The following is a 22154-nucleotide window of genomic DNA, read 5'->3' on the forward strand; positions in this document are numbered from 1 at the left end:
ATACAGTCTAATGAAATGGCGACACCTGGTGGTTACACCTGTTTACTGCATTATGTGTTACACGCTATTGACGACATACACGGGTTCCACTTTTGTTTAGCCCCTATTGTAGCACGACGACCAAAACAATTGCACAACACAGATTTAAACAACATTTTACACATGTTGGCCTACACTCAGAGGCGTAAATATCAACAGTGCAGGCAGGGCAGTTGCTCTGGGGGCCATGGGGCCCTCCAACAGTGTGTTGGCCAGAGAGCAGGCCCTTGTAGCTCATTCAGATTGCCTTCTCAGAAATACAGAGAACAGCTCATGTTAATTTAAAAAAGTGGGACCAAGTGCCTTATGCTGTCATAAAGGCAAACCCATTTCCATCATGACTTATTTGTGTGTGTGCGTGTGTGTGTGTCTGTGTGCGTGTGTGTGTGTGTGTACAGTACAATTATATGTTTACTTTACATAAACTATAAAGCCACAAATAAACTATAAAATATATTGAATTGAATGGATACTATATTTTATTGGACAATTTTGTAATGTGCAGATTTGTACTGTTGATTACTGAGTAATATGTATGTTGATGTTGTCCAATGTCAAGTCAGGTTTGGATGCAAAATCTTGCACTAGGGCCTATCCTAACTACCAAGCGCCACTACCTACATGTAGTATTATCCCAACATTTCACTCTACAACAAATAAATCTCTGCAAAAATATTGTGGAATACTGGATATTACAACGCCATACACTTGCTGGAAATGTGTTTAAATACATGCTCACATAAAGAGATATTGTTTCTTCCTCTCGCCTCCACCTCTGAGCTGTATCTCCTCCAGCCCGCCAGGTGGCGCTGTGCTGACATCGTCACCGGCTGTTGACCAATCATCGGTGCCCAGCAGTTTGAACGAGAAGCGGGTCCAGCGGGTTCATTCGGGGAAATAATGAGCGAGATATACAAAAGATAGAAAGTGACGATTTCAGTCATGGATATGAGTTTAAACAGCCATATGAATGGAGTTTCAATGAGTTTCGTCGGTCACCGTTGATAAGTTGTAACGCGTTGATATATTAGCACCGTTAGCTAAAGGTCGAGCTGTCTGGCTAAACTTTACTGACTGATGACAACGTTGCTCTCATCTGGATTTATACCGTTAAATGCTTTTGAACACTTCTCTGCCCGTTTGTATGACATAGGTTTGGCTTATTGGCACGGTAATAGCTGTAATTTCAACTATGAAGCCGTTATTTTTGAAGACATACGGTAAGGGGAGGCGAAAGCTGTCCGCCTGGGTCTCGCCTGAAAACCGCAAACAGGCCTTCGACAGCTCGCGCTCAACAGAAAGCGACATCTCTGTGTTTGAACCAGCAAAACCTACCAGAGTGAGGTATGTCAGGTCAGAGCACCACTGGGTATGTTAGAGTCTATACAGGTGAGAAGAGTCCCGTCATCCTGGTGGCTGTCATTCTCCCTGTTAATGGGTCGTGTCATTTCATGAGGCTCTACACTTAGGTTTTAGGGTAACTTTGCATGGCAAGGAGTAACATACAGTGAAAAATGTATTAATATGAGGAAAGAGGAAGGTATACATTTAATATATAAAAAGGGAACTAACAAGTGCATGAACATTTCCATACAGGGGTGTCTGAACTTGCTCACGAGATATCACTTTAGTCACATTGGACAGCACGGATTTTTGGCTATACTGTGATTTTTAAAGGCATCTCAAGTTATAGCCTGACCCATCATTGATATATCAGTATGGTTTATATTATTATCATATTTTTAGCTTAGCACAGATATGTAGCTACATGTATCAGCTGACACAGTACACCTACTGTATGTTGGCTGTTAAGCCAAACAAAACTGCAGTACAGTCAATCTTGTGACAAGTTTCTCAGCTGCAAAATGTCCAGCTCTGTTCTTTCCTGTTCAAATGTAAGGGATCATTTAAAAATGTGTGTTTATGTTATGTAAAAAAAAAAAAAAAAAGGAAAACAAAGAATATTGGCCAACATATAATTATAATTAAACTGTCAGAAAGCAATGTATCTATTTGTATCTGGCTCAAAAATCCATCACTCAGGCTGTTTTTATACAAACCCCTGAAAGGTATATTTAGCCTGGTAAAACCATCCTGATGAGGTGAGCTCAATATTCTGTATCAGAGAGTGAAACAGAATGTTGAGCTCACCTCATCAGGACGGTCTCATTAGGTATATTGCCATAGACAGTGCCAAAAGTGTGAAGATATTTAAGATAGATTGGATCAGTGATATGTACAACCCTGATTCCAAAAAAAGGTGAGACATTGTTTAAAACAGGAATCAAAACAGATTGTAATGATTTGCAATTCCTTTTCGACTTACATTCAATTTAATACAGTACAGAGACAAGATATTTAATGTTCAAACTGATACTGTTTTTTTTTTTTGTTTTTTTTTTGTCCAGACCCACTTAATCTTAATTGTATATTTGCCACATCTTCCAAAAGTTGGAAGAGGCAACAAGGGACTAGGAAAGTTGTGAAATGCTCAAAAAACAGAACACTTGTTTTTTAGTTATGTTTTACACAGCATCCCAACTTTTTTAGAATCGGGTTTTACACAATTTGTTTACTAGGGCTGCCACTAACGATTATTTTCATTGTCGACTAATCTGTCAATTATTTCTTCGATTAGTCGACTAATCATTTCATCGAAAAATGTGTTAAAATGTTGAAAAATGTCGGTCTGTCTCGCCCAAACCCCAAAATTACGTCATCTAATGTCTTGTTTTGTACTCACGCCAAAGGGTTTTAGTTCACTGTCACGGGAGAGTGTGTAAAGCTGCCAATATCTGAACGAAAGAAGCTGCAGTAAGAGTATTTTGGGGTACTTTTATAGTGCTTTTCTATGAAAAATGACTCAAACCGATTAGTCGACTGCTAAAATAGTCACCGATTATTTTAATAGTCGATTAGTCATCGATTAGTCGACTAATCGTGGCAGCCCTATTGTTTACACAGAGAAATACTCCACAAACAATGCCACTGTGTGGAGATGGTGTATTTAAGTTTACAGAGATGGGTTGGCTACCAAAATACCCAAGACAACGATTCTAGGCAAATTGTTGTTCAAAGCTTTTCCAAACCTAACTGGCTCACGTGTCCAGTATCATACTGCACCTAACGTGTTCATCCGTTTCGCCTGTTGCAGACAGAGGAAGACCAGTGTTGGAAGTCGTAGAGCGGGGCGTCCTGCTAAGACAAAAGCCATGCAATGTCTGGCTGAGAACACCTTTGATGAGGACTACATCCCCTCTCCTCCCTGCCCTCATCCTGCTCAGCAGAGCAAGACAATCAGGTCTGTAGATAACATGCAGCTCGCAATTTTGAGAGATGTCATTATTTCATTAATATGCATTTAGTAATAAGTAAACTGGTGATATCTAACCAATTATAGATTTTTAAAATGACAATAACTTATATAATACATTACTAATCAGATTTCATTGTACTTTAAGATTTAGTTAATCATGCCAATTGCAGATTTGACATAATATCCGTGAGTTTCTTTACATCATTTAATTTCTTAACATTTTTTTCCTGACCTAATTGCTAATGCTCCATATCCTCACTTGCTCATTTGTTGGTCCTAATCTTTTCTTTATTATCAGAGCGAAGAGGACTAGTGTTGCCTGTGATAGAGCAGTCCGTCCTGCCAAGAGAAAAGTGGCATTATGTGTGACAGACACCAGCAGTGACGAGGAGAACATCAGACCCTCTCCTCCCTGTCATCAGCCTGCTCAGAGCAAGACAGCCAGGTCTGTGCACAAACATGCGTGAGCAGAACACATTATGGAAGCACAGAGGATTTTCAGCATGTACAGAGTTTTGTGGTTCTGTGTTGTTGTTGTTTTTTTTTTTTAACGTTACTACAACGGTGTCTGTCAGGAGACATTTGACATCATTGGCAGTACCAGGGCTCATGCATTCAAGCAGATTCAACTGATTTAAGTTCCTACAATACCCACCATTCATTTTGAATACTGCACTTTGAGATCTCGCACCCAAGACTGCTTTTTTAAATAAATATCAAATGTCAAAATATTGACCAAAACAATACCCATCAGCAGTTAAGTATTCAAATCAAGTTTATCTTTAGTTCAAATGAAGAGAAACTCAAAGTATTCAGCCAGTCAGTCTGTTGATCCCCTCATGAATCAGCTAAAAAGTGCCTGTTACCTAATGCCTACCAGACACTAGAAGACTTTGAAAATACTTAGAATACTTTTAAAAGACTAAAGTCTCACACCCCCTCACATCTAAAGACAATGTAGGGTTTTAGTCAAACTCTGTAAGATTTTGCAAAGACTGGGGATGTTTCAGGGTCACAATTTGCAAGACTACAACTAGATTTATTTTGTGATTGTTTCCCATCCTGCTCCTGGTGTAAGACATTACACCAAACTCCCTTTAAGAAATATGACATATTAACAATTCCTCACATGTCCGTAAAAACACATAACTCTTGGAACACAAGATAAAAGTTGTCATATGTAAACAGTATTCTCATCAATTCAGCATCAGTGTAATCCATAAAGATAAACCATATTGGCACACAAACTTTACATTTTGAATTTTGCAGCCTCAGCACTCTACCAGCCTTCCTTGGTAAGCGGCACTATTTTAGTGGCAGGAGACTGTGGGAAAGAGAGGCAACCTGTTTCAAAAAATAAAGATTTCTCACTGAAATAAGTGCTGGTTGGTGAATCAGATACACAGAGAATCAAACACAGACTCTTGTTCACTCCACTACACCAGTTTCTCCTCCTTTTCCACAGTCTAAGAGAACCAAGACTTGTTCACGTTTTTACCTGGTTTGCTGCTTCCTATTTGATGCTGGAGAGAGCAGAACTATTAGTTGTTGACAATGTTTGCGTCATTGAACTTCAGTATTTGCGTGAGCCAAGACTAAAAACTTATGATATTAAAGATGTTTATTATTATCTATCTTATCAGAACGTCAAGAAAAAAAAAAGAATGACATAAGACAGCTCACGCTGTGTTTTAGAACAGCTTTAAACCAAACTATCGAGATCACAGGAGCCCACATAAACTTAGGTTAAAGGCCCATGATTTTATTCCGACATTGGGAAATTGGTTGACATCAAATTACTTTGAAAAATTGTTCAGTGTAAGGCTGGCATAAGGCTGCGTTTAGACCAAAATTGGCTCTGCTTGGAAAAATATAGCCCTCCCATTCAGCCCGTCTGGTTGAGAAAAAAGCTTTAAAAAAAAAAAGTCCTAACCTGGCTCAACTTTTGCCGCAGTGCAACACCATCAGGCAAGATGCTGGATAGGCTAGCTAAATACATGTAATTGCACACCCCAGGTGATTGCTTCGTAATATGAACAGTATTTCTGCTTTGCCTTCCATCTTGCAATCATTGCCACAAAATTATATTATTATTATAAGCCTTAAAATTTAAGCCTTAAAATGCAGTTATCTAATACCCCCATCAATGCAGCCTCCCACATGTTTTTTATTCAGAGCTTTTTTCAGTCTGAATACCTGCAAATTGTCCTCAGTAATTGCTGTAATCATAAGCTTTCTTCTTCCTTTTCTTCTTTTTCTCAGTGGTCATCCACCCTCTGCAGGCCGCTTTGTAACCCGCCGCAGACGTGCATCCACTGCCAAACCCAGACCCCCTAAAGTAACGTCTAATATACTCAACTCTTCTGATGACTTTACTTCTGGAGCCTTTGATTCCAGCAGGATTCTTCGGCCTACTAGGAGGAGGAGGAGGGCCCCCCCACCATTTGTGGTGTCAAGTGCAGAGAACTCAGCGAACACTGCAGGGACTGTCAGCTTTGCTACCAACCCCCTCCGAGAGATATCCCTCAATGAGTCGAGAGATCACAGCCTTGGACCTTGCCCCAGGAAACCCATCTTCTGCTCTACACCCTCAGCGGGCTCCCTCAGCAAACGGCCATGCCTTAAACACTTATCTATCAATGATCGATCTTCCTCCCCAAGTTGTATAGGTGTCTTGAGCACATTCCAAGAAGACGCTGATTCGCTGGAGCAGCCCATCTCCCCACCATGTTCTGCACCAACCATTGGGCTTCTACCTGATAAGAAGCCACAGTTGAGCCTTGACGGGCAAGAACCAGATGTGCATCACCATGAAGAACCTTCTGGTGATTCATTCATGGAGCCCAAGTGCACGAACAAGAGAAGTAGCTTCAGTGAGAAAGACGTAAAAACCAAGAAGGATAAAGAATTACCAAGTCTGAGTCTGCTCTCTACAGATGACAGTGGAAGCAGTAGTCATTTTGTGTCAGCTGCAGGAGGGTTAGAATGGCTAATAGAGGCTCTGAAGGAGAAATGTTTGACCGAGCGCTGCACCGTGCAGCTGGAAAGATTTGACAACCTCACCATGTCACAGCTGTGTAGTCAAACAACCTACTCATCCTGTTTGGGACATTCAAGCTCAGCCCACAGCCTGCAAACAAATGAACATCCCCTGTCTGTGCACAGCTGTCATACTAATGACGTTTCACAGTCTTCACAAACATCAGTTCATCTTCGTTTATCTGTCACAACCATGACAACCAGTGATTCTTTACAGTCAGGAAATAGTTTTGAGCCTTCTGGACACGCAGCTTCAGTCAACAGTTCACCATCAGCTGAGCAGTCATCCACACAGGAGTCCATGGAGCAGTCAGCAGTACTTTATGTTGACTCTACCCACCACACAGACAGCAGCATTGACCATATCATAGGTACAAAATTACCGGCCAACAGCTCTGTGCAAACACTGTTTGATGAAGCTGTAAAGGACAGAAGTCTTATTAAGAAATGCACAGTTCAGCTCAAAAAAATGTCTCCGTCAAAACTGAAATCTGATGTAAACAAATGTGAAAATGACCTCACACTTAACACTGAGGACCCAGGAGATCTTGCATGTGCAGAAAAAATCACTGAGAGTATGATGGCGCCTGTTAGGCAGTCAATAAACAACAGCAGTCCAGTAGCTCAGACGCAGTCTGACCCAAAAACAGGAAGAAAGGCAGCGGTGCTCTCAATGATGCTGAAGGAGAAATGTCTCACTGGCAGTGCCGTTGTTGAAATAAAGAGAGTAACTTTATCACAACTGAAAGAAAGTCTGCAGCTCAAAGACACAACACTTAAATCACCCACAGTCGTGTTGGACTCGTCGAGTGACGACCAGACAAGGAATGACTACCAGTCTGAGAGTGACACTAATCACTGCAATGAAAAAACTTCTGCCATGAAAGTCAGTAGGAAAAAGAGAGGCTCAACAAGCTCTGAGGACAAGATTGCTTCAGACAAAGAAGTAAAGAACTTTTGCAACATTCCCCACAAAAGAAAAAAGACGTCTCTGGCTCCTAAAGAAAAGAAAAGAAGGAGCACGTCCACAGACCGGCCGGGGACGACCAGGAAGGCGTGTGTGAGCGGTCTGAGTGTGAGTCGCTGGAAAAACAAAGGAAGTGCCAACACACACGTGTTCAGGGGCAGGACTGCACAGATGGGCACTAGCAAGGCCGTGGACTGCAGCATCAACGACCTCATCTGCACACAACACAAACCGCCAAGGGTGAGAACAGTCTGCACACAAACACAGTACAGCACTGCTGAATAGCATGTTTATTCACTGAATGTGTACTGACAGATACATTAATCGACAGTTTTGATTATTTGTTAGATGCTGTCGGAATATTAAGCAATGTAAAGGGTTAATTTTGGGCTGTTGAAACTAGCGGTGGACCTTTCAACTAAATTATTAGTTCAATGAAAGAAAATCAAGTATTTGTTAGCTGCAACCCTTTTACCAGATGCTGTGCACCTGCAGTTGTCGAGGAAAAATTCAGTCAGGCGGGTGGCAGACTCTCAATACTTGAATGCAATCAAAGTTTTTCAGCAGGGTCCCTATAAATAGTTTTCAAGCAGTGATAGTTAAATATATTCCCGGTAAATAGGACATTAAGCATCACTTTCATGTTTCTCCCTGTGGCTTTCTGCAGGTTTTATGGTACAAGAACATGTTGAAACATCACCTGATTTATTAAATATTTATTGTTATCTGAGAAAGTGGTTTTTAACATTTATTTATTCAGGGAGGTTTCACCGAGGAAATCTCTCTTACATTTGCACAGTGTTGATGTCTATCCACTCTGTGCCTAAAATATGGTTCAAGCAAAATGTTTAGTATACATGTAAAGGGTCTGGGAGGTTGAATAATTCTTTGGGTTGATCAAGGACCATCAGGCATTTTACATTGCTGCATTTGATGTGATGCTATTCAAGCCAGGTTCTAATGAAGGGAAAAAAAACAAAAAGTTCTCAAAGTATCAATTTATCTTCAGTACTATCCACACTTGAAAAATAGTTTTGGTTATGTTTACTGAAAGTTTGACATAGAATTTTGTTTATGACGGAACTATTGCAGCAACAAGGACACTTTCCAGATGAAATGTCCTGGCCAGTTTTTGTCAATAAATACAACCTCAACCATGAACTTTTTATATTTTTATTTGGTTGAAAAATAGCTTCTGAACTCCTGACAGTTAAGTCAATGTGTCATCATCATTAACAAGAGTTAAGGCCACTGTGTTGAGTTTCTTTGAGGTGCAGTTAAGTTTGATTGATTCAGCTAAAACACATAAAACATGGCTTAATAGCAACAACATTAAACAAATGCACAAAATTATAACTCAGGGTTCATAGACCAAACACTTTTCTTTTGCTAGACAGGTTTTCCCCACAAATACAACATGCTGAACTTACTGGCATAAGCCTATGATATTTTACATTGCATACAAAAGCCGAGTGGCTAGTGGACTGTTCTTTACTAGTGTAAAGCTGGGAACAACAGCAACATTTTACAAAAGTGACATTACAAAATGTGGCTTCATTCACATAAGGTTCACTGACAAAACAATTGTCCCATACTAGACATGTTTACCCCACATATACAACATGCTAACATTATTAGCATAAGCCTATTACATTTACTGCTGCATAAATTGACCCTTTACCAAGTCCCACCCCTTGGACGCAAATTGGCCAAAAATTGCGCAGCATCAACCAGCTCCAACAAGGGTCCAACAACAACACGGCTGTACTCCATAGAATCTTGTGCAATATTTTAGGATTTCCTTCATTTTCAGGATGGTTTTTGCTGATTTCATGCTAAGCGTTGTGCCTGGGACTCTTGTTATAATGATTCCTGTTATCCCAAGAGGTTTGAAGGAGATATACCTTTGTTCCCCATTCCAAAACCAAAATCAAACCCTGAAAAGTGTAGGGTTAGCTAGCTAGCTACTGAGGGTGTAGCTCTGAATGTATGTACATGTTTCTTATGGTTGTCAAAGATTGTAACAGTGAAAAAAAAGTCTTCCCTGTCCTACAGGAACCAGTTAAGGGAAGCAAGGAAACTTTGTCGATATTCATCCAACTGTGTGTCATCGCAGTGTGTGCAGTTGAATGGTGTTTGGCTTCCCCCGGGGCTCCCCTCCCATCTGCCAGCAGACGGATGGCAGTGAAGGTCAGGTACTGTAGTTATTGGCACGGGCGAGGAGCTCTAGGTGAAGCCAAACACCGTTCATCTGCACACACTGTGATGACACACAGCTCGTTGAATATTTTTTTTCCCTTTGTATTCATCGTCTTTTCTCTTGTGATGTGGTGGTTCAATTTACACTGTCAGCTGTATAGTTAGGCTTTACCTTCTATCTGTAGATTTTTATTTGCCGCTGAGTCAGTTTGACATATTTTCATGCCATGGATGAAAATAAGTACAATTTCTGGACCTCGGCAAATATAACTCCAAATTATATGCATGGCAAAGTTACAGGGGGCATATTTTGCATGTATGTTTTTGGGCCAACTTAAACACCACAAACAAACTGGTTTGGGTCAAAAAATGTGTATTGTTGCTATTACTACAATCAACCCAACTAGGGCTGGGCGGTACGACCTAAAATTCATATCACGGTATAAATCGAATCCCTTCATGGTAACGGTATATATCATGGTATAAATTTAAGTGTAAAAGTTCTAATAGACAGAAGTGTTTCTGAATGGGTTTGTAGTCCCTTAGCAAAGCTAAATTGATATTAAAAAAAATCCAACAACAACAAAAGCAAAGATATAATGTATTTTTTAAAGCATTTATTGTGCAGAATGCAGATCTCAAAACTCAAAATTAAAACCCAGCACTCTATGGTGCAAAATGTCCCCTGGGATCTATATCAAAAGGTGATTTCCTTCTTTTAGCAAAATCCTAAATTACTGAGTTGTGTTTTTTCCACCTGGACCTTTATGCTCTGCCATTTCTCCTCTAATCATCAGGCTGTAACCTGTGACAGGCTGTTATGATACCACAACTATCACACATTCACATATGGAGTTTTTTGTGGAGCCCCTAACGTCACATAGGTTTACATTACCAAAGGTTTATGACAAAATCTCTTGCCGAAAACCAACTCCCGTGTGCGCATGGCGAGAGAGGAGAGGAGAGGAGAGGGAGAGATGATGTGCTGCTGCCAGAGGAGATGCTGAATGAGTTCCCTCTGAGCGGTAAGTCGCTAAAAGAGTCTGAGAAGTCCGGGGCTGTTCATAAAACATTAACTCACTCACTCACAAGTTCTCCAGCAACACGTGTTGCACGTGCTACACTAAATCACGGACGTGAACCAGCTCCTCTTGCTCCGCTGTCTCTGTGCTCGCAGCCATTTTCACACTGAGGCAGGTGTGATGACGTCATCGACGATAGGACGGTAGAGCGCAAATCTCTGCTGTGGGCCAAATTTATATCATTTCTACCATCTACCGCATATACCGTGCAGCCCTAACCCCAACTGTACTTAAATGTTAATAGTTTGGAGGGATTTAAAATGACCACAGGGGGAGCTGTGGCGTTATTGACAAACTGTGATATCCATCCTGTGTTCAGGAGCTGTTGGGAACTACCATGAATTTCACCACCCCGGTGAAAGCGAGTAGGCTCAACCTCTCGTCTCTGTTGGCTGACCTCACACCCAACACACAGACTTGGAGCCGGCTCAAAGCTGCCCTCTCTGTTCATCGCAAGGGCTTGGGTAATACACACATGCTGTCCCATGTTCAGATTGGTCCCTCAATTGTTTGGGACATTTTTTAATTTCAAGCTTCCAGGACCAATTACCAATACTCTTATTATACTCTAATTGTCCTTGTCTCTTATCTCTCATTCTGTTTCCTCAGTGCTACTCACTCCGAGAAGTGGACATTTGTCGGGCACACCTAAAAGAGTGGAGTTAGCAGATGTCAGCCAGGACCTCTTTGCCACACCCTTTAAGACACCACTCTCCCGGCGCCTGCAGTCACAACTACATAGCCACTGCTCTCTGGTATAGTACACATGTGCAGCCATGAAAGAGTCATCATTTTTAAGTTTATGCTACTTTCTGCATGCTTGGTGTTTTACTGTAAATGGGTTGTTAAACTTGATAGGAACATGCATCACTTCCTCCCTCCTGTCTTTTGTCACAGAGTGTGTGTGAGGATGCAGATCTGTCAGATGCAGAGAAGGTGTATGCTGAGTGCGGCCAACAGCAGCCTCTGCCATGGGAGGAGTGTATTCTCCCACAGCGTATGAAAAAGTGTGTGAAGATAGGGGAGGGGACGTTCGGTGAAGTCTTCTCCACCACCAATGCCTCAGGAGACACTGTTGCTCTTAAGGTATGTATGTTTGTGTTTATCATGTGCATATATTAGGTTGTGTGTTAGATATCACAATGTGATATAAACCCTATTGCATCTAAAAGGAAAAGTTCATCCATAAAATTAGCATTTGTAAATCAGTTAGTCATGCTGCTACCTTGAATTTGTGGAAAAGATTTTCTTCTCGCATGCCTCTGCTGAAAATGGCGAACATATTGATTTATTGTTTGATTAGAGACCACATTTGTCAACAGCAAAACTATATCAAAACATCCATTAACAAACTCTAACACCGCTTGTGCAGTATAATCCAAGTCGCTAAAAAAACTTTAGTATTGGAGTCTGGCTTTGAATAAAGCATAGATAACTTTCACTTAAGTTCAGTTTTAAATACTAGGTTTAATAGGTTTTTTAGCAGAGATGCATGTGTTTGGGAAGCACTGAGCATACAACTGGATAAATGAGACTTGGATTATACTGTCGAGTTGTGTGTGAGTTTGTAAATGGGTGTTTTGATGTAGTTTTACTGCTGTAAAAGTGGTCCCCAATCAATCAACAGATCAACATCTGCCATTTTCTTGATGAATTCAAAGTAACAATTCATAACTAATTGATATACAGACAATTTGTGTGTGAAGTGTTCCTTTAAAGGCAAACTTTGGCATTTTGAAGTGAGGGTTGTATAAGTTACCTTTCCCTAGACAGTGTATAACCTACAGTAGATGGCTGTGGGTTAGTTTGGAGACACAGGCAGTAGTACCGCCACGGAAGCTGAGCAATGCACTGCTGCTGTGGACAGGGGCAGCAGCAAAACATATTTCAGCCACCCCAAAAATCAATATCTGTTTAAGTGTATGCTATATTTAGAATATTTTCATAGCTCTACCTTACTGGCAGACAGCTCTTTCCTATGGGTAGCTGAAGCCGTTATATCACTCTAGAAAGCCATCACACTTCATTCCTGACGAAAACAGTCATTTTTAGGGCTGGGATGACATGCTTGTCTCCCAATTCAATACTATCATGATACCTGGGTGCCAACTTGACATTTACTGTAATTTTTAAGTACTGCCATTTGATATTAAGATTTATTGAGACACGTTTAGAGACTGTGTATCAGACGGAGACATATTTGCAAAAAACAATGCATATCTGATGTCACTCGGTCTTCCTGTTATTTCAGTAGCATCATATGTTCTAGAGCTTTTGACCATATTTCATGGCTTTTTTCAGTGAATGAAATTTGCTCAGGTTTCATCACAGGACATGAGTAATGAATTTTGGTCACATGTAACAGGCATTTGTAGTTATCATGTGATGAGACCTGAGCTTATGGCATTTGCCACAAAAGGAGAGTGAGGAATGGTTGAAAGCTCTATGGAAGAAAACCAGTAAGTGCACCTTGAGTTGAAAATATTTTGGAGTGGATCTCCATACTCAGGACTGTTATCTTAAACTGAGAAGAGAACCATAGCAAAACAATGCAAGGCATTTTGCTTGAGCATGCCAAAGTGCCAAGAGACCACATAGTAACTTAATAAAAAATGTGTCTTTTTCAATGCACATATGTGTGTACGTATGTGTGTGTATTCTGCAGTATAACAATAGCTCTTGTCTTGACAGATCATTCCAGTAGAGGGCAGTGAGAGGGTAAATGGAGAAGACCAGAAGACCTTAGGAGAGATTCTCCATGAGATTATTATCTCAAAGTAAGAAGTACATGGAGGACAAACACTGCACACCACACCTCTCCATTTACTGGGAAACTATAACATAGGAGGGTAGCCATAAAGTCTGAATGTTTCAGTTAAGTGATACGTGATGAGCCTTGGAAACCTCTTGAGAGTAGTTGAGCTAAACAGTGTTATTTGATTTTTCTTCCAGGGAGCTGAGCAGCCTGAAAGACAAGCAGCAGAACAAAACTCAAGGATTTATTGGACTCAATGAGTAAGAAACCCTCTCTAGTCTTTGTCTGTTTGTCTGTTAGCTTGTGTTATTGTGTCTGAGTGACTAATGGGAGCAACAGTTTTTGAAAGTGGTCTGGTATTGAGCAAAAGGGCTGCAGCCAGCATCCACAAAACAGACTGCAGTGTAGCCACTCAGGGCGTTTGTACACCATCAACTTACATCCCCTTAAAGTGTTTGATTTTGCCACTGACAGGCAGACCTTTTTAAAAATCAAAATCCTTTATTGTTTAACCAGAAACAGCCCCAAAATAGCCATTGCCAAACCCACCAGACTGCATTTAACTAAAGGGTAAGTAATACCTGTATAGAGTCAGTGTATTTGTATATGTAACTGTGTGATATAAGGGTTTATTTCAACCAAACCAGAGTTGGTGATTGTTGGAACAGTGGGAAGATCAACCAAAATGGCTATTTTGAGTTTTAGTTTGTTTCTGCTGACTTTGATTGATGTGTGTTTCATGATGATTAAATTAGTTTATTTAAATGGAGTCTGGTGGGTTTGGCAAGAGTGATTTCGGGGCTGTTTGTGGTTAAACAAAAATGATCTTACAATTTAACGAAAAGGTCTATAGAGATACTTTGAATAATGTTGTCACTTAGAAAAACAATCTGATCCGCCAGCGGTAACAAAAGCACTCTAAGTGGATGGTAACTGACAGTACACAAATGCCCTGAGTGGTTACACTGCAGCCCTTTTTTGCCGCTGTTGGACCAATTTAAAAAAGTGATGTTTCCATTAGCCTTTTAGACACAAAAAACATTGGGAAAATTGGGGCCAGATTGAAATATACAGACTTTACCCTTTAATGTGATTTGACTTGTTTCCTCACAGCCTTCACTGCGTTCAAGGCTCCTACCCTAAAGAATTCCTGAAGGCCTGGGACACCTTTGACAAGCAGAAAGGCTCTGAGAACGACAGACCAGGTCAGAGAGAGAAAAACCTGTTCATGTTTGAAAACATGTCTTTCAAGCTGGCTGATCAAACTCAAAGAGACTTTTCTTTGTTTCATATTAGCCATTTTACAGTGGGCAAAAATCCATGCATCTATGAACAGGCTATGTGTTTGTGTTTCATCTGGTCTGTTTTACTCTCTTGGCTTAGATTTCTTTGAAAAGGATCAATTATTCATAATCCTGGAGTTTGAGTTTGGAGGCAGTGACCTCGAGAACAGCAATGGAACGGTAGGCACACCACATCAGAATGACGGCTGCGTGATACCTCCATTGTGTAGTACAATGTTTTGCAGTGATGTAGAGCATTATCAGTCATGTCAGTGACTGCTCAATGAATCTCTCTAAAAGTAAGCATGAGTTTCAGCCCACGTAGGTTATTTGTTCAACTTCAAGTGTGGTTTAATTTCATATGGCCTGAAATTCTTTTTAACACATTGCAGCTGAGTGTGTCTGCTCCTTAACTTGTTCATATTCTTTCCAGTTTCACTATTGTAGCCAGAGTTTCAAGTACTGTGTCCTCAAACACAAGCACTATACTCTACTCACATTATGCTAGATTTAGCTCATAATACTTGCACACTAGCTGTAAAAATGTGCTCAAACTTTAATGACTGCATGCATAAAAAAATGGTCCCTTGAATTTAGTCATTACAACTTAATGTCAGTAAGAGCTTAAATATGTATGCTGGAGATAATGTTGAAAGATTGAAGAAGAAGCTGAGCATCTAACAGAAGTGCTGAACTTCTGACAATTCGGTGTATTAATTGGAAACACTATTTTTTCTAAACATTATCATTAAGTTGTTTTTTGTGGTGTGAGAGTACAAATAGTTTTTAATCAAAGCCTTTATTGTGTTGTCAAGTTGGCGTCTTTAGGGGTGGCGAAGAGCATCCTTCATCAGATCACTGCTGCCTTGGCTGTTGCTGAGCAGGAGCTCCACTTTGAACACAGGTAGAGTACATACACACACACACACACACACACACACACACACACACACACACACACACTATAGCAGCTGTGACTGCCTGCATTCATTATAGGCTGTGTGCTCACCGAGCAGGAGGAGACACCACATATATTAAGTCTATAAAATGTCCATCACAGTTTCCCAGAAGCCAGAGTGAAATATTCAAATGACGTGTTATAGTGTTTCCTCCAGTAGACAGGCACATAGACAGGGGATTCGGTGTCCTGCTCAAGGGCACCTCAGTAGTGCCCAGGAGGCAAACTGGCACTACTAGTCTACCAGCTACTAGTCCAAACTCCATACTGTGTCCAGACAGAGAGAACTATGACTCACATGGGATTCAAACCCCAGTGTCCTGTGTGAAGGTTCTGTGCCTGACCCATTCATCCACCGTGTCTTCAGCACATTTTTGAGTTTTTCTTTTAAATTTACCACTTAAATCTCAGACAGTTTCCTCGATTGGCTAGTATTAGCCTTAACCATGGTCTCTTCGCCCTTATCCTAACTGCTTCTGATCTCAATGCGTCAGTGTGACAAGTGCTAGACAGCACAGACGGGGATCCGTAATAATGCATCGTAGGAATGGATGTGAAGAGCCGAATAGCTGCAGTGTGAAAAGTTTGACGCGGATGCAAATAGTCACTCCATTATTTTTTTGTACTTTGAATGTAAAAAATGTGCCAAAGTGCAACATCAAAGAATAAAGTAATTTCTTTCACAATTTTGAGGAATTTCTTAAATAATAAAGGACACATATAAGTTTTATAATTCCTGTGACTATAATCCAATCAATCTAATTTCTGCCAGTGTGTTAGCCTATGTATACCTTAACATCTTATTTTGAAATGCAGTCTTAGTCACATGTGTATGTGTGTTTGCTATAAAGGTGAGCAAAACATTGTTATATTCTTTTCTTTTCTTTTTTTTTAAGATATTTTTTCGGGCATTTTTAGCCTTTATTTGATAGGACAGACAAGCCTGAAAGGGGGAGAGAGAGAGAGGGAGTGACATGCAGCAGGCTGGAGTCAAACCCGGGCCGCTGCGGCAACAGTCTTGTACATGGGGCACCTGCTCTACCACTAAGCCACCGATGCCCCACGTTGTTATATTCTTTGCTGAATATTTTGCAGTTGATTGACTTATTGATTAATGGCTAATGATTACAGCTATAGTTTCCATAAAGGCAAAGCTCATAATGACCACCTATGGATGTCTGTTTTTAATGGATCCATAGTGCTGATGTGTATCAAATTGAATAATGATACAAACAGCTTCCATAATACTGATAATTACTATAAAATGTAGCAAATAATAAACAACCAGATAAGATGTGAGAAATGTATTCAGTGTCAAACTTGTCTTGTAAGCTAATGCAGTGACACAGTTGGTGTATGTGTTGTCAGTGTGATGGATCATTTGTTGGCGTCTTGTTACAGCAACTTTACCCCCCTGTGCTGTTTACTGCAGGGACCTCCACTGGGGCAATGTGCTGGTCAAAACAACCAAGCAGAAGACAGGGAGCTTCCTCCTGAATGGAGCAGCCCACACTCTGGAAACTAAAGGGGTGCTGGTCCGCATCATTGACTACTCTCTCTCCAGGCTAGAAATCGGTCAGATATTATTTTCATGTTTTGTGCAGGAAATTTTCAGCCTTGTTAGAATCACAAAGATTAATAACATATGTTGTGTTCTCTTCAGATGATCTGACCGTGTCCTGTGATATCTCGACGGATGAGGAGCTTTTTATGGGCCAGGGAGATTACCAGTTTGACATCTACAGACTAATGAGACAGGAGAATGGGTCAGTGCATTTGTGTGTCTGTGCCAAATTCAGAAGCACCCAGTGTGCCGCGAAACTGGACTTTCCCTGTGCTATAAAGGAGTCACATGGAGCAGTTTAACAATGAACACATAAAAAGAACTATATTTCATCATATATGTATAATAAGAGGTAGAATGTGAAGGATATCTGAGTTAACATTGGATTTCTTATTGATTTGACCTGGGCTTGAATGTCTAGAAATACAAGTCCACTAAATTGTGTAGAAATTTTCTTATTATACACCCAAAAACTTCAGGCTTCACACAGTTCGAAATACTCAGTTTACTATGTTTTTCTACTTTTGCAACAAGCTGAATAACCGAAGGGTATATATATTCCAACAACTCCAACAACAGTCCAACTTCAAAAATAGACTATCAATGTGACGCCAGATGTTGATATTTTGGCAGGCTGTCTGAAATAAATGGATGTGTGGAAACCCTGTAATCACCAAAAATAAGACCTGTTTTCATTACCATACAATGAGCCATTCATATTTACACAGGGTGCGAGTCCTCATTTATGGTTATTGTCATGTTCATGTTGTTTCTACAGTAGCTCAGAAAGGACAAACCAAATGCTAGCTCTAGATATAGGGTTACTGGGAATGGGAAACCATTCGTAGTTTCGCGTTAGCCACCGTAGTTAAAGGCCCATCTGCAACAAGCAGTGTTCGGAAAACACTCAATTGTAAAGTGAAATTGCTTTATTCTGTGTTTTCACTGGTTTAAATCACCAGTCTGTTTGTTTTGGAGAGGAAGAGACCTCTGCTGATAATTAAGCTCCCAGTAAAAACCTCCTGAACAATGAACACTGAAGGAATTCTAACCAGGAGACCTTTCAGCTGGTTGCAGTCTGCAATCCTCACCACTGGACACCACTAAATCTTACACACTTCACCTTTAATGCATCTAAACATGTACTAGTAGAAACCCACAATACAAGGATGAAGCTGAAACTGAGTCTGACAGGTCCCCTTTAATAAGATGGATCTCAGCATACATCTATGATTTGTATTATGGGATATTTTTTCATTGTGATTTGTCTTAAAAGTGGCAACAAGTTTTTTTGTTTTGACGTATTATTATGAAGTAAATGTTGATTGCACAATGTAATGGCTATAGAATAATGACACCATTAGTGTTTAGACTGGCTCCCTCTAAGACTCACTTGCACTGAGCAATTCTGTCTGTCACCGGGTACAATCTTCCAGGAAATTGAGGCTACATTTACAGCGCAAAGGAAGTGCGTCAACCACTGCGCAAACAAATCAGAAAGAGGATACCGCTTTTGTTTTCCCTGTGAGCCATCGACAGCTATCCCCAGTTACCAAACCATATCAGTATGTAAGTTCTTCGCCATCACTATCCCCAGTAGTGGAAGTGATGGATGGTGGAACGACTAAAGTAACTGTGGAAAACAAAATGCAGTGTGTTGTTGGTAGTTGCTAGGCTCTGAGAAAAATGGAAATCGATGCGGTTGTCTTTGCGACAGCGGCACCCACAATAATACTGCTTTAAAACGCTGGGGGGGAATAGTTTAGAGGCATAGTTTGACATTTTGGGAAATATGCTTATTTGAGTGCTTGCTTTGACCTGGATCCAAAGATGGTACCATTCTCATATTTGTTAAATATGAAGCGAAAGCCAGTTAGCTTAGCTTAGCTTAGAGACAGGAAACAGAGGGAAACAGCTAGCCTGGCTCTGTTTACAGTTAAAGAAAAAAAATATCTACCAGCACCTCTAAATCTCAAAAACCAAGGTTAAAAAATTATAAGTCATTGCTACAATTCTTCCTTGGGGACTGATCTAAGCTAAGTTAACTGTCTCCTGGCTGTAGCTTCATATTTATCTTCCTCACGTGATGCTTGTTTTTCTAATAGGCAAATTTCCCGAAATGTTGAAGTATTGCTTGAAACATAGATTATCAGTCTTTTTGTGAATAATTCTGCTTATGTGTTATATAAGATAATATACATATAAATGTATTTGTTAAAGCTGTGCTGCTTTTTCTCTCAGAAACAACTGGAGTAACTACCACCCCCACACCAACGTGCTTTGGCTCCACTACCTGTGCTCCAAGCTGCTTTCCATGAAGTACCGGACCCCAGGAGGGAGGAATGCCAAGGGCATGCGAGAGGAGCTCACTCGTTTCTATGACAACGTCCTCCAGTACGGCTCTGCCACTGAGGCGCTGCAGAACTGCCCCATGTTCCAGTAGTATGTGAGCACTGAGCACATGAAGTGTGAGGGTGCTCACACACAGGCTGTCCTTTGGTATAAAGAAGGTACAACATATCTGGTTTATCTTCAGTCAGCAGTCTGCCCGTCGTCCATGATGACCTCTGACACACAAAGACAGCTATTGATCTCCTTGTAACACAACAGCAGAGACGAAGGTCCTTTGATGTACAGTGCTTACAGAATTGTCATCTGACAAAAGTTATTAAAACATCCATTGAAAATCATGTATTCATGTGTCTTACATTTTGATTTTTAGGCTTACTGCGTATTTTCATGACTGATTAGGTCCACTTGTCATTTGTATAAATACTAACTGCATAAATACTGTTTATATGCAGAAGAAAATATTCTTAATCAATAAATTTTTTGCAGTTTTTTAACACTATTTGAAAGTTGTATTGTGAGTAATTTAGATTAGTGCTGAGGTGATTTGTTGATTTATCAATAAGTCGATTGACTGAAAATCAATTTTCTAACTGTTTTTATAATGGACTCATTCATATATTAACCAAAAATACTCTGGTTCCAGCTTCTTATTTGAGCAGTTACTGCTTTTTCAGGGTCAAACAGTATCTTTGTAAACTGAATGTCTTCAGGTGTTATGAGCCAGGTGATGGCAAAGTGCCTGTTGTGTGTGTTTTATCTTCCCCCCTGCTTTCCTTTCTCTCTGCCTCCCCCCTGGTTTCTCTCCAGGTGCTAACAACCTGATTGCTTTCCACCTGTGCAGCCCAGTCATGCTGCTCATTGGTTCCCTCAGACTTGCAGTTGGCCTGTCATCAGTCGTTGGCGCTCAATAAAAGAAGCACGCCTCAAGAGTTCACTCTCTCTTTGTTCCCTGCTCTTAGCCTGAGCTGCTGTTGTGCTGTGTTGAGCCAACTTGTTCAGGTTATTAGAAAGAGCCATGTGGTGGGAGGTGAGGACAATAGGTGAGTTTAATACACTTCCCCCTCATGTAGTCAACTTTTGTCTAGAAGCACAAGGATTATTGTTTGGTGCCACCTCTGCGTTTGTTCTGGTGAAGTTCTTTTGTTTGTTTTTGTTTTCAATAGTAGAGATTGGTCAGGTCTAGTTTTATTGATTTCTCTTTGTTTGGCACGACCACCTCGCTCCGTCCTCCCCCACATTTTGAGAACCTTGTGTTATTTTTGGTGAACTGAAAATAAATCTCTGGTATTGTCACTTTCACTCTGACTCCTTCACATTGTTGGCCTGTTTTTCAAAAAGAGGATTGATTTTAAAAAAAGATGTGAGACTCCATCTGTTGAATGAAATCTCAGTGTCAAAATATATGATTGTAAGCCTCTTGTACAGGTTGGAGAGAGTTTGACCGCTATGGAAGAATAAAATTCCTTCAATACATCTAATAAAGGTCTGAAAACATGAAAATTTCAGTTTCCCTGTTTGGGATCATTGAAGTTTATCTTATCTCAGGATTAAGCCTTATGATAGGGCTGGACAATATCACTTTTTTTGTCACAGGAAATCAAAATATGATCTCAGTGAAATGTGTGTCAGTTCCATCAACCTGTATATTCAAAATGGTGTAGTCAAATAAAAGTCAGTGTTTGGGATTTGGCAGCATCATCATTCAGTATCCTTGTGGCTTGAGGCTACAAGCTCCTCCTGAGCCTCCGTGCTGGCCTGGGGCCATATTCACAAAGCTTCCTGGTACAAAGAGTTGCTCCTGGTGACAGGAGTCTAAGAAAATTCTTAGAATTGTGATGTTTTCTTAGAATTTCCATTTAAAGTTAAGACTTGGTCCTTGTAAAGATTAAAGTTATTCACTGAGCATCGTAGAGAGCTTAAAAGAGCTCCTAAGGTGAAAAACTGTTAGGAGCAGGGAGGAGGACTTTTAAGAGGCTTCAGAGTTTCTTAAACAGAGAAGAAAATGGAAAGACAATGAGGTCAGAGAAATATTCTCCAAACATAAGGGATAATGTGTGATTGATCTCATTAGGAATTTCCCACACACATTTCCCACCTAATGCTATAATGCCAGAAATAAGATGATCACAACAAAACTGGAAAAATGCAACAGTGCAGCAGTGATGACTTGAGTCTGTCTTAACCTTCCATCAGCAGAGTGATCACACTGATAAAGACAACACTGTCACAGTCAGCAGTTCATTTCATTTCCACTGGGTGCCCACACCTTGTTGGCTCACAAACTGGGGTGTCTGACAACCAATCACATCTGTTAGAATGTGTCATACCTAACAATGGGGTCAACCCCACCTCATCACTAAGGTAAAAGTTTCTGTCCCTTCCTTGTTCAGAGTTGCTCTGAGAACTTTCCTAAATCACTCCTAAGCTAGGACTCTTAAAAGTTTTAGGCTCAGTTAGGAGCTCTCAGAGTATACTCAGAATGTTTGTGAATACGGCCCCTTGTGTAACCAGTACCTTCTTCCCGACCTCAGCAGGGTGAAAGGCAGTTATCCAGTTGGCTGGGATGTTTTATGATTCTCCTGGCCTTATTTTTGCAGCAT

At 40.5% G+C, this 22154-nt stretch overlaps 1 protein-coding gene across 1 annotated transcript; it reads left to right on the forward strand.

The window, feature by feature from the left end:
- The first annotated feature begins 898 nt into the window (after nt 1–898).
- haspin (histone H3 associated protein kinase) lies at nt 899–20853 on the forward strand. Its single transcript, XM_033623123.2, has 15 exons — nt 899–1383; nt 3194–3340; nt 3654–3800; nt 5618–7601; nt 10962–11106; nt 11252–11397; nt 11540–11728; nt 13334–13419; nt 13595–13657; nt 14511–14602; nt 14781–14860; nt 15496–15584; nt 17071–17213; nt 17302–17404; nt 19444–20853. The coding sequence occupies exons 1-15, from the start codon at nt 1232–1234 to the stop codon at nt 19643–19645; spliced, it is 3768 nt and encodes a 1255-aa protein (XP_033479014.1). The 5' UTR covers nt 899–1231; the 3' UTR covers nt 19646–20853.
- The last annotated feature ends 1301 nt before the right edge of the window (nt 20854–22154 follow it).

This window comes from Epinephelus lanceolatus, chromosome 3, assembly GCF_041903045.1.
Source record: "Epinephelus lanceolatus isolate andai-2023 chromosome 3, ASM4190304v1, whole genome shotgun sequence".
In the NCBI taxonomy this organism is placed as follows: domain Eukaryota; kingdom Metazoa; phylum Chordata; class Actinopteri; order Perciformes; family Serranidae; genus Epinephelus; species Epinephelus lanceolatus.